General features: G+C 30.4%; 1 protein-coding gene across 2 annotated transcripts in view; it reads right to left on the bottom strand.

Moving 5' to 3' along the window:
* Window positions 1-1,756: 1,756 nt before the first annotated feature.
* Window positions 1,757-13,179, bottom strand: part of LOC129965699 (sushi, von Willebrand factor type A, EGF and pentraxin domain-containing protein 1-like) — a 132,867-nt gene continuing 121,444 nt past the window's right edge. Inside the window, exons 20-24 of one of the 2 annotated variants that reach the window (XM_056079809.1) lie at window positions 12,730-12,953; window positions 5,133-5,317; window positions 4,113-4,445; window positions 3,248-3,410; window positions 1,757-2,107 (exon numbers count right to left, since the gene is read on the bottom strand). In XM_056079809.1, coding sequence (XP_055935784.1) covers window positions 1,954-2,107; window positions 3,248-3,410; window positions 4,113-4,445; window positions 5,133-5,317; window positions 12,730-12,953 — 1,059 coding nt within the window. In that variant the 3' untranslated portion in view covers window positions 1,757-1,953. Of the gene's footprint in view, window positions 2,108-3,247; window positions 3,411-4,112; window positions 4,446-5,132; window positions 5,318-12,722; window positions 12,954-13,179 lie in introns of those variants that run through there. The other variant, XM_056079810.1, reaches the window with a different exon arrangement.

The raw sequence follows: 13,179 nt of genomic DNA, 5'->3' as shown, positions 1-13,179 counted from the left end.
TTAAAGGGATCTTTCAATATCTATCTTATATTTTTATGAAAATTAAGTTAAAATGAAATGTTTACTCAGGTTATGACAAAAGAAATGAAACTTCTTACATTTTTTATCAAATTAATAAGTTATTTATAACTAATTATTTTTTTAACTGACTGGAAAAAACTTCGACTTTTTGTGTGAACTTATTCAAAATTTGGCTTGAAAAGTAAGACATCTTACTTAGTAAGATAAGAGAAAGTATTACTCACACTCATTAGTTTCATTCATAAAGAAATATTCAACAATTTGCCAATGCAAAATTGATATGTATCTTTTAAAAAAAGTGGCTCTTCAATTAGTTTTAATTATTTTTTGATTTCATAAGTTAAATATTTCCCAGCTCTTAAAAAAAATTATGTTAAATATAATTTTCTTGAAAAACAAAAATTAATAGTAGTTATAAAACATTTTTATATCATTATCAACTATGGCATTTTCATTAAATTATTTTTTAAGTAGAAAGAATCAAGAACCGAAAATGGATATATATTGATTTTTTAAAAATGTCACTATATTGAAATTTAATGCAAATATTTAATCCATTCCCTGATTTATTATTTCAGTTTGTTTATATTTTTAATTAAAAAGGCGTTTAAAAATATGACTACTATTATCTACTGCTTAATTATAAAAGCACTCAACTAATTCCCTCCCCCCCCTTTTTTTTTTACAAATGAAGGATTTTAGAATTTTCTGTAACCTAATCAATTCAGAAAACTAGTTTACTCTATTGTTAACAAATTTTTTTTTGTTTGCTGAATTATTTATTCAATTCTTTTCTGCTCACATTATAATTATTATTTTGAAAGTAGATAAATTAGGTATTGATATAATGTCTCTAAGATAGTATAAAAATAATCTAGATTATTTTCAGTTTCATTTAAGCCATATTTTTTAAAGAGTTATTCTATTTGTACTCACCAACATTCCCTCCCCCTTTCCTTAAAGAATGAAGGTTGTATTCTGAGTACTTTAGATTTTTTATGTATAACTTCAGAATTGTTGAAACCCACTCGCTGAAATTTTACGCCATGATATCTTAATTGTTGGGTTTTTGATTGCCCGTACAATTTTTTATGTCATTCAATAATTTTTAGATTATAAAATATTATTTTTAATTAAAAATGTAAATGTTTGACTTATATATGCAGCATTTTAATATAAAATAAGAATTAGTTATCCGATATTCTATCTTGAGATAATTGTAAAAAGATGCAACATTCTCTTCTTTGAAGTGGTAAAGTTTAATATGTTTTCATATAAATTTAATCTTGGAACATTTGAATTTACATTCCAGTGGCATTTGAAAAAATCATTATAATTTGAAGACAATCTCTGGTATAGTAAAAAGTTGTATAAACTTTTAGGGAACTTTTGATTTTTATGTGTGATAATTAGCTCTTGAATAATAAGCAGCAATGTATATTTTTGATATACTATTTGTATTCCTTCATTATTTGTCAAGTTGCTGGAATTCAAGTTTATTAAATTATGTGTTCTATTTTGTTTATTTTTATGACCTGATTTGTAATTTAACACTTAACAAGGAAGGGAAAATCAAAGTATTATTTGTATTTAAAAAATTTCTGGCAGCACTAATAATTGTTTTACAGTATCTTTCATTTTATATCCTGCACATTAACGGACAGTTTTATGTATTTCATTTTTATAATATATTTTCTTTTAGTTTTTTTATATTTGTATTTAAACTGAAACACTGAATCTCTTTTGTTTATTTCCTGTTTGTTGGTATGCATGTTAAAAGAAACAATGTTTTATCTTTTATAATGTATCCACAATTGTTAAATATTTTTTGAAAGTGTATTTATATTGCATTTTTATTTATATATTTGTGCTAAATTGAAGCAATTGATTGCATCTTGTATTGTAGATTCCATATTTGAAATAGTTCTTGCATTATGTAGGTCTTTCATTCTGCAATATGTTAACCTTTCCTTTTACACCTTGCAAAAAGTCTGGCCAAGCTACCACTTTACCAGGTATATCGTCATCCAAGCTGCATAAGCGTGTTATATTGCTTTTTGAAAAAAAGCTGTTCCACACATTTACCCTGAAATGAAAAGAAAAGTCAATGACTTTATAGATTTAAAAAAAAAAATCATTTTGTAAGCACAAAAGTCTTTTCATTGAGGCCTTCAGTTTCATTTGAACAAAACTGAAGCAGTAGTTACTAAGAAAGAAAATTTTAATAGCATTCTTTTACAGAATTAGTTTTTGCATTTTATAATTATAAGGAGGTAATATGAAACAGCAAAAAATTCTTCATCTTCTACTATGAAATCTTGTTATTTTAGATTTTTTTTGAATTTCAGACTATTAATTTTGAAATTAAAAACATAAAAAAGGCATAATTTAAAATCTTAATTTTTTTAAAAATTAAAAACATAATTTTGAAAATGGTGTAGTTTTATGCAACAGCTTCAAGCCAAATATATATTTCTTTCAATCATATTATCTATCAAAATTTTAGGATATATCAGAATCTTAAATTACCATTTTGATAAAATACATTTTTATTGTTTTGTACTTGTTATTAAATATTGTGGATATCACATACATATGACACTTATTTGTATGCTTTGGCATAGCTTGAATGTATCAGTGCATTCCTCTGAAATGTTCAGTTTATATATATTGAAGCCCTGTTTTGGAAAGCATTATTGCTATTTGGTGATAGTCCTCCTGGTAATTTTGAATCATTGTGAGATGATAACCTAAGAATGACATCTCAGCTAACATCCACCTGTCGAAACTTTTGCACCGCACCAGTTGGAGACATTTTGACCTGATGGATTTCATGTGCACCAGATTTGCTTGCATGGTGGTTTTTTGGTGGAATAGTGTTTTGAACCTGGAACCCTTTAGTTTCGAAATGGAGATCTTACCACCCAACCATAATGCCCTCTGTATTTCATTTCACTTTAATCTATAATTTCTGAATATGATTTTATTTTATATATGATATATTTTTATACTTAAATAGTTAGGATATAAAAGATATATCCTAACTTTTAATATTTGCTCATTTGTATTGAAATGGAAACTTAGAATTTTAAGTTATAAAAATCATCCAATATACTGCGATAAAAGAAAATGCAAAACCTGTCTTAAAATATTTTTGAATGAATTTTTTTTTTTTTACAAATATTAACTTTCTGCTTAATCCATAGAAATAAATAAAAAGATATACCTTGTAATATTGCCGGTAAATGTTTCTTTTGGACTGAATCCTTCCCCAACTTCATCTTGCTCTTGGCCTATCACTAAACTCCCTCCTCCAGCAATAACATCACGAGGTCTTAAATTAGTTCCATTGGTTTGCAGTTTACCATCTTTGTATAAAGTCCATTCACCTGAAAATTTTTTGACACTTATTAAGTCACCTTTTAAATTCAAGTTTGAAAGAGATACAAATAAATAAAGAAAGGAGCAAGGGAAAAAAATATTATTTCAAATTGTACCTATGACACACATTCACATTGTTTATAAAATGTTTCAACACAATGAACATCATATTCTCTTCATCATTTTTATAAAGAATTGTGCAAAGAAGAAGCACAAGTTGACTTAAAATTATTAATTTTTCTTGAAAAAACCTATTTTTAAGAGTACTAAATCATTTATTACAAATGAATTTATGTATCATATCTTTTTAGATTTTTCTAACTTTATCATGTATTATTATTATTTTGGAGAGAAGATTAATTTTGGAAAAGAGCAGCATCCCCCCCCCCAACAACTGAAAGCTTATGATCAACAATACAGTTTAATTTATCAGTGGCTTTTGTACATAATCCTTTTTGTACTTGGATAAAATCTAATATATGCCTTTTAACATGTGCTTGAGATCAGAAACAATTAGCTGGAAGAGAAGGATAAAGTTACAATAGTTGTTTCATTGAAGAAGTTTTGCACGTTCTCCAGTTTATTTAATAGATTATTTCTAAATTCATGACCAATAGGGATTTTAAAGATTTTCAGACACGAAATTTGATCCCTGATTAAGCTAAGCTAATTATTTGGCATTTATTTAATTCGTTATTTCGTCTAAATACCTGAATTTTCTGAAGACCAAGTGAATGCCAAATGATGCCACTGGCCATCCGCTACTTGAACGTCTGTCACTAAAGGTTCATTGTTGACATAAATGTGGACACCCGAGCAATCGTTGATAGTCAGAGCGTTATCAACTATTGTGTTCTGTCCATCCGTTGTGCTTGCCGAGGCTACTGCATATGACAGAGGAGTTCCCGATCGTTTCGTGTCCGTTGTTTGCACCCACATGGACACAGTGACGTCAGATAAGGGTGAATTCAGAGTCATGCTGGCCATATTGGCGATGGTGGCTGTAGATTCCGGAAAGTTGAGCACGAAATCGTCACTGAGCTCTAAACAAAGAAATTGATTATTTAGAATTTGGAACTTATCTTAAGGAATATCTGCTGTCTAATATATTTTATAAAAACAGGATTCTGCAAAGGTGCATTACATTTTCATGATTTGTGTCTTTCTGAGCGAACATTTAGAACAGGCTGTAGCATCACCAAGCTTCTTTATCTCTAGATATGCATTCTTTGTGTATCAGACAGGTTCGGCGAGGAACAAATCTTAGGTCAAACGCTGCTATTAACACAATTAAAGCCAGAAAAGAGCTTTATACAATCCATGCGAGTCGATATTCCGCCTTGCTGAGATTACAGCAAGGCGAAATATTAAATTATTTAATAAATACGCACATTTTTCATTTACACTAATTTGTTTTGTCTTCTTGAATTTCATCAGAATTCATTTCAGTTTCTTAATCTCAATTTATTTCTGGAAGCAGGGGGGTAGATGTCAACAGAGCTACGAATTGTAATTATTATTTTAGTTGAATACAGATTACGAACATGAAAGTTTATTCCAAACAGTATCATCTAGGCACATAATTAAAATAATAATAAAAAATTTCATAAAACTTTTAATAAAAATGAATAAACGGCTAAATTATACATACTTCTCTTGACTAGTAAAATTAAAAGTTCTATTTAATAATATGTGAACTTCATCTAAAAAAATTATTTGTTTCTGCTTACTTGTCTCGCAGTATCGACCGCTCCATCCCGGAGGGCAGAGGCACACATAACCTCCCACAAGATCCTGACATGTTGAACCGGCCCAGCACTGATGAGTCTCGCACTCATTGATATCGATTTCGCACAGGGATCCCATGTAGCCATCCTGGCAGATGCATTTAAAAGAGGCAATTTCATCGACGCACCTGTTGAAGTAAATCTGCTCAGCACTTTGAAAGATTTAAAAATAAATATAAAATCGAGCTATTAAAATAATGAACGTAAAAGTTATTGGAATTTAAAAATGGGTTAGTTTTATTATGTATTGATACTTTCATTATCTGCGGCATTTTTTCCATTTAACTACATACAATACTGTAAAGCTGTTAAGAATTCTATTTTCTGTTTAAATAATCCAATAGTTTTATCATTATGATAATGGCGTATCGAGGGACGAGTCTAAGTCATTAACCGTAAATGCCCTTGGCGCGGTTCGGGGGGGGGGCAACACGAAGAATTTTGCCATGTTTTATGTTTTTAAAATAAGTTGAGATGAGAAGGAGTCATTTACCCTCGCACCCTATTCTATTGTGTCATTAAATGTGTGTTGGCTAAATTTGATTGCTAATATGGGAGGATCGTAAGGAATCACTCAATTCTTAAGACATAAGGTGAACCTGAATGACTTAGACTTCTGGGAACATTAATATGAAAATTGTGAAGCAAGCGAAATAAATACCATTACAATCTTTTGTTGTGACGACCCGCACCTCCGCAAGTTAAGCATATCCCTGCACGGAGGAGGAAATCGTTAATTGGTTCAGCATCATTTTTGTATCTCTCAAGAGAACATACAACTTGTTTCTTTATATGACAACTTCTCTTCCATAATATGTGGTAGCGGAATTAATGAGAAAGAAATGAAACATGCTGCAAGAATTCAAATGACACCTCCTCAAGAAATTATAGCACCGTTCTTAAAGCATGCGTGTACGTTAAGACTATGAAAAAGATAACGAACTGACATGAAAATGCTGAGCATTTAGATGCAACGCTTGCTGAAAGATTCAAAAAATTTTTGCATAAGAACCGAGTTGCTGTTTATTCATTGATATAATTGTATGGTTCGTTTAAATAAATTTCTATAAATATTAACCCTTTAACGGGCACGAGCCTTTTCTTTCAAAATTTACATTTTAAGCTGTAATTATAGAATAGAAGTTCATTTATGACCAAAAAAAAGTTTTTTTTTTTTCCCCTTAAATTTTGTTGTGGCTGCTGTTTATAACAGGGGTGATAACATATTTACTTCCGCCCAATACAAGCAATGATATTTTACTCACTAATTATCAATAGAAAAAAATATGAAATACAAATAATTTCACAAGTAAATATGCATTTTTGTAAATCTATTTATTATTAATTATTTCAAAATTTTAAATATATTAATTACACCTGAAATAAGTTGTAGAAAAACCAAATACAATGTAATTTACCAAATGCATTATTTTTAATTATTCTAGTGAAAGAACGTAAAACAAGGAGCTGCTCACAATGGAACATTACATATGGAACAAGACACTTTTGTTCGTTTCGTGTTAATTTTAGTGCTACAATGTTTGCAAGATAGTTTAAGGCAGTAGTAAGATATTTACCACCGCCTTAAAAAGGGTTAAAGAAGAATGCGTGTATGTTGACACTCTGCAGGTAGGCCGTTTGCTCTAGAATTACTTAACTTAGCTCATACACTTTGGTAGATGGAATGTGTAACACAGCAATTTTTTTGAAATTCTAATTAAAAACTAAGGAAAGTTTTGATGCTTTTCAGCAACAACTTTTGGAAATATCACCGCACAAAAATATTTTTCACATTATCTTAAAAGTGAAAAAATAAAATGTACTTTCAATGATCTATATATAACTATTAATAAGATTTTCAAAAATATTTTAAGTGTATTTCACGACAAAATATTTAATTATTGCTGTGGAACTCCTATCGTTTTTATTGTAGCTATTAATATTACATCATGCCATTTTTACTTTCTATTATACGAAATATAAAATATTGTAATCGTCCAAAAATTCGAAAAACACATTTTTGGAAAATGTCCGTCTGTTTGTGGCAAGAATAAATCGTAAACGCTTTGAGGTTGTCGATTAAAATTTTGTATGCGATTTTTACATCAAATTTATGGATTTATATTAATTTTTTTGTAAAATCCGGTCCTACCAAGTTTATCTCTCCGATTGTTATAAGTTAATACGAAACGAAGAGAACTAGATAGACAAAATTTAATACAATTTAACACATATGATTATATTTCTGTTAAATTATAGATGTTAAATAATTACGCATTCAAAATTTATAATACAGACACCCATCAAAGCCAAGTTCAACAAGGAATTGATCGTCTGTCGGTTTATAATTTCAAAAACAAGTAAACGGGGTGAATTAAATGTGTCAAATTTGGTATGGAATTTGGTGACTACAAGTGTAGTTCTGTGTAAAATTTTTGTTTCAATCAGTTGGAAAAAAACATGTTTAAAAAGCAAATTCGAATTTTGGATACTTGTAACCGCATGCTAGAGATTCATCGCCAAAATTCTCGCCACGGACCACACTATAGATTCAGTAAAATTATTAATATCACCCCAATGGTTAATATTTCATAATTGCAAATAATATACAAAGTGTATTTTTTCCTGGGATAACGTCTTTATTAGAAAGTATGCGATAAAATATTGAGGAAATCGCCCCCTCTGGTTTCCATTGTTTATGATCAAGGTAGGAAGATTTAGCTTATTTTTTTGCGTTGAGTAAGTTTCAATATAAGCACGGTTTTAAAATAATTTTTGTAATTTTGTATTTAATTTAAACTTATGATATTTCCGCACCCAGTCATCATGGGTGATATCAAAGGTCCATGACAACTGTGGCATGTTATTATTTTTTCGACACATTTGGCAGTAAAAACTAACGTAAAAGCATTAATATTTTGTCAGCATCATGGGCACAAAATGAGCTAATCCTTACTATTTGTGTATAACTTTCTGACTCATTCTAAAAATGCAATAGAAACGTTCGGAGAAACAAATCAGCGTAGAGTTTTATTTATTAGACTTATTCACTTTTATATAAATGGAATTTTAAATTAAAATCACGAGTATTGGTCGTTGATTAATTATTCATTTAATTATCAAATAATACATTTATTTGAATTTAAATATTCATTCACCCTTTTATGAGTATTGATATAGCGTTACTATTAATACTAAGCGATTTAATAAAGCTAGCTTTAATTAAAGTATATAAAATAGCTTAAGTGTTTCATTATACTTTTTATAACTAAAATTCTTGTTAACATCCCTGTAAGTATCGAAATCTCATTAGGATGAGAAGGTTGAATCCTTCAGGAATGTCGAAAAGCGCATTCGCACTTCAGAAGCAAAAAATTATTCCGGCTTAAGTGGCGTTCGACATGGCACTAAATGAAGTGAAAACTCTATAAAAAAGTTGCTTCGCTATGTACCATCCACCAGTTATTAACTTAATTAAAAACCTATGAATATATCCAGAAGACTTTAAATTTATTCGCATGAGTGGATACAAAGTATTTAATTGGCATTTAAGAGAACTTTTTTTAATAATCTTTCTATGCAATGTAAAAAATATTTAAAAAAATGCCTTTATGAATTTTGAAAAAAAAATATGCTACAAGCGGACATACTTTTAAATTGAGGAAGAAAAAAAATTAATAAACGTGATTGCCATTTTATCAAAGAAAAAAATTGTGTTTTACGAATATTTTAACAAAGATTTTTTTTTTTTACATACTTTTTTAAGCATCACTTATTTCTTGTTTATAGAAGATGTAAATCGTTTTTTTAATTACTTCCCGATTTATTAAAATTCTGAGACTTTATACAGTTATGTGCTACAAAACGATAATATAATATTTTAAAATGTTCAAAGCTACTTTATTAATTTAAGAAATTAATTTTAGTTGCATTTTTATTCCATTCGAGTGGCATCATCTGGAAGTAAATTTCCGGAAGAAAATGGCTTAATAGAATCTATAATATTATGAATATTGTGATGTGAATTATATTGAAAACTAAAAGATGGAAAATGATGAAAATAAAAGTGTGCCTTAAAAACTATTTTTATTATTATTATCGTTTTGAAAAGCCTGAAAGGATTATTTTTTTACCAAATGTATAGAGGTCACCCCCCCCCCCTTCCCAAATCGCAAGAGTTTGTTATGCTGAAAATGTTAGAAAGAAATTCAAGTAGAATTAATAAAATTCGAAAAAAATTCCAAAACATCCGATGTAACTGAAAAGTATAGTATAAATACGATTCTAATTTTATACGATTAATATTTCTATCAGTACCTCACACTTTCACGATTTTGTTTTTATTTTAATATTTTTCACAAAAAAGTCGTATTTGAAAATTTTAATATTGTTTTTTTAAGCTGATTTCGAAAAGTTTATTTGTTCTTTGACTGCATAATTGAATCAATTGTAGTTGATAATTTTCTATTGAATCTACATTTATCTACTAATATTAAATGAGATAAGTAAAAAAATTATAGGATGTCTATACCGGCCGAAGCTTAACAGCTGCAAGGGTAATTTTCCCTTCAAATTCCTTTAAAAAAAAGTCGAGTAAAGAACAAAATAAATGAATAGCCAAACGTTATGTACAATATGGTTACTTTCCTACATAATCGTCTTGAAGATTCAGGTATTTGTCTTATCGGTGGACCAAGTTTCCATCGCTCTCCACAAAGAATGTTATCGCCAGTGATGTGATATGGTCTTAACGTTCCTTTGTACATGAATATTGTCACAGAAATCCGCTCATGAATATTGTGACATGCACTTTATCTTCAGTCAATACGATACCTTACGAATTGCTAGGGAATATGCTCGAGCTACACTGTGTAAAAAAAGTAGAAGGACAGTGTCTTTTTGCCAATTAATATCTCTTATTTTCCCCTAACTCCCAGATATTTATGCAGATTTAGTTTAAGGACCCTTGTTTTCATTTTAGGCAAAAATTAAACATCTACCACTAATATTATTAAGAAAATTAGTATATTAGTATATATAATTTCCGATGCGTAAAAAAAAAAAAAAAAAAAAGAAGGACACTTGCTAATATATTTAATTTAGTGAGTTGTTCTTTATTTAAATAGTGATTTTGTACTTTGTTTATCCTTTTCTGTCAAAAAAATCTAATTTTTTTTAAAAGTTACGTTGTTTCTCCGTTCTCAGAAACGCCTAAAGGAATACCTTTGAACGATTTGCAAAAAGGGCAAATTTCTGCATATCAAAATGATGGTAAAGGTGTCAGAGAGATTGCTCGATTGTTGCAGGTGAGCCCCAATACAGTTTCAAACTTTATCAGAAATCTTTATAAAAATGGAAATAAAAAGAAGACTGGTAGACCGAAGAAGTTAACACCACGTGATGAAAGAAAACTTGCTCGTGTGCTGAAGAAGAACAAAGGAAGTGTTTCAAAGGCAAGAAATCAAGCAGGACTTAATCATGTGACGAAACAAACAGTTTACAACTGTATTAAAAGATCTAAAAAATTCGTTTTCAAAAAACTGAAACATCATCCTAAGTGGAAACAAGCTCACATTGATAACCGTTTAGCGTGGGCTAAGGAGCACATGTCCTGGACTACAGAATGGACTTCTGTGATATTTTCCGATGAAAAGAAATTTAACTTAGACGGTCCAGACGGATATCAGCACTACTGGCATTGTCTGGGGACTGAAGGCGAATACTATTCAACACGACAAATGGGAGGAGGGAGTTTAATGGTTTGGTTGGCTGTTGGATACGGAGGAAGGACAAGTCTGGTTTTCTTAAATGGTAGGCAAAAACATACAGACTACATTCAAGTGTTGAATTCCGAGCTTCTTCCTTATGCCTCTGACATGGGGGGGGTGAAGAGTGGAAGTTTCAGCAAGACGGAGCTTCCATTCACACCGCGACTGGAGTCAAAAATTGGTTCCTAACAAATAATGTGGATGTTTTACCATGGCCAGCCAAAAGTCCTGACCTTAATATAGTGGAAAACATCTGGGCAATGCTAGTTCGTCGAGTTTATGCTGATGGAAGGCAATTTGATTCGCAAACTCAGCTTCGAGAAGCATTGAATGACTCGTGGGACAATTTTTGTCAAACTGAAATTCAAACTCTATACAATTCACTTCCAAACAGAATATTTGAAGTTATAAAGGCCAATGGGAAGACCATTCCTTATTAAAGTCACTGTTTTTTCATTCATTATAATGCTGTCCTTCTACTTTTTTTACAAAGTTTCAAAAAAGAGAAACTATTTTTGTTGCCATTAATATTTTATGTTTGAACATCATAATTCTGATATTAAAATTGTATTTTTGAAGTATTTGTTAAATGTTTCCAATAAAAAATTTTAGTAAAAATAAAATATTTTTCGGTTATTGTTACAAAATCAAGTGTCCTACTTTTTTTACGCAGTGTAAGCATCCCGCCTTCCTCTCAATACTAAAATAATCCACAGGCTATATATATACGATAGACTGAGAATACAAATATTATAAGAATCTACAATTTAATTGCTAAAATTATGTACTAAATTTCACTTTCTGACGCTGTTAGGTTGTTGAGTTATTGTGCTTACGTGCATGCGAAAGGTTGAACAACAGATAGTTGACTTTTTGTGGTATTTGGTTTAAAATGTGATACGCATCTACAATTTAGATGGTAAAATTATGCAATAAATTTAGTCTTTGTAAGCTTTTATATCTTATAATTATCATATTCACTTGTGCTTGGGCAGATAAATCAAATTTTGAATGATCATTTACAATCTAAGTCCATACATTTTTTGTAATCATCACATACCAAATTTCATTTCTCTAGCGCAAAGCACTTTTTAATTATTGCGTTCATGGAAAGACAGAATCGCAAAAATGTGTTTCTTTCGGATTCGGAGAGGTTTGTAAGATGGATATTCGCTAAAATCTTGAGTTCGAATTTTTGAACAATTATTATACTTTCACTTTTTTTACTTCGCATACCAGAATGTAAAAATATACTTGCTTACTTAATGTTTATTTTGAGAGAAAAGATTTAAGACGTACAAAAACTGATTTTATTATTATAATAAAACACATTTGTCATGATTGGTGCCCAAAATATAATATATTGGAAATAATTATGTTTTGAAGTAAATATATTGAACATTATCAGAATCATTTCCCTTTACATATTTATATTAAAAATATGATTTTTAATGTCATAGTTACTTATTTTGGGAGTACTGAAGGATCTTGCCAAATTTTATGGGTGGGCACACATACTAAAATAATTTTTCAATTGCCAAGTAGAAACAACAAATAATCGTACAGTTCTGAAACTACTTCGTAACCGGCATACTGAAACTGTCCAGTAAATTGATAGCTATTATACTATGATTAAACCTGTTTCCACGTTCATACACCGTGCCTCGTGTTGTACATGCCATTGAGATGCCTGTTTACACCGCCGGCTAGAGGGGAGGCGAATGAATGGGAACTCGTTAGAGAGAAAATTCGAGATAAATCTCACCGTTTACCTTCCGTTATTGAGACAGGTAACGTTCTCGCAGTCGTCGACGTCGATGGAGCAATCTATTCCTATGAATCCATCCCGGCATACACAGAACGAGTTATTGGATCCAGCCTCCTCTACGCACGTCCCCCCGTTCAGGCACAGGATGTCGGGGTAACAGATCTCCTGGGCTCGCTCGCACTGCGCTCCTTCATAACCTGCAGGGCAGATGCATGCGTAATCGTTTACCTAGGGTAAATGACTCGGCATCAAAAGCTGGGATTGCTTCTGCAGGGATAGAGAACTTAATAAGGGAGCATTTAACGGAGATGGCATGCTAAAGGTTAGAGGATAGCCAATGAAATGACAGCTTTTGAAATATCATTATAGAGTGGAACTGGGCTAGTGGGGCCACAGTATGAATTTGATCTAGTTAGACATTCGAAATAATGAAACCAAAGTCTAAAAGTGACTA

The sequence above is a fragment of the Argiope bruennichi genome, chromosome 4 (assembly GCF_947563725.1).
Source record: "Argiope bruennichi chromosome 4, qqArgBrue1.1, whole genome shotgun sequence".
Lineage (NCBI taxonomy): Eukaryota > Metazoa > Arthropoda > Arachnida > Araneae > Araneidae > Argiope > Argiope bruennichi.
This window is presented reverse-complemented; position numbering and strand designations above follow the sequence as displayed.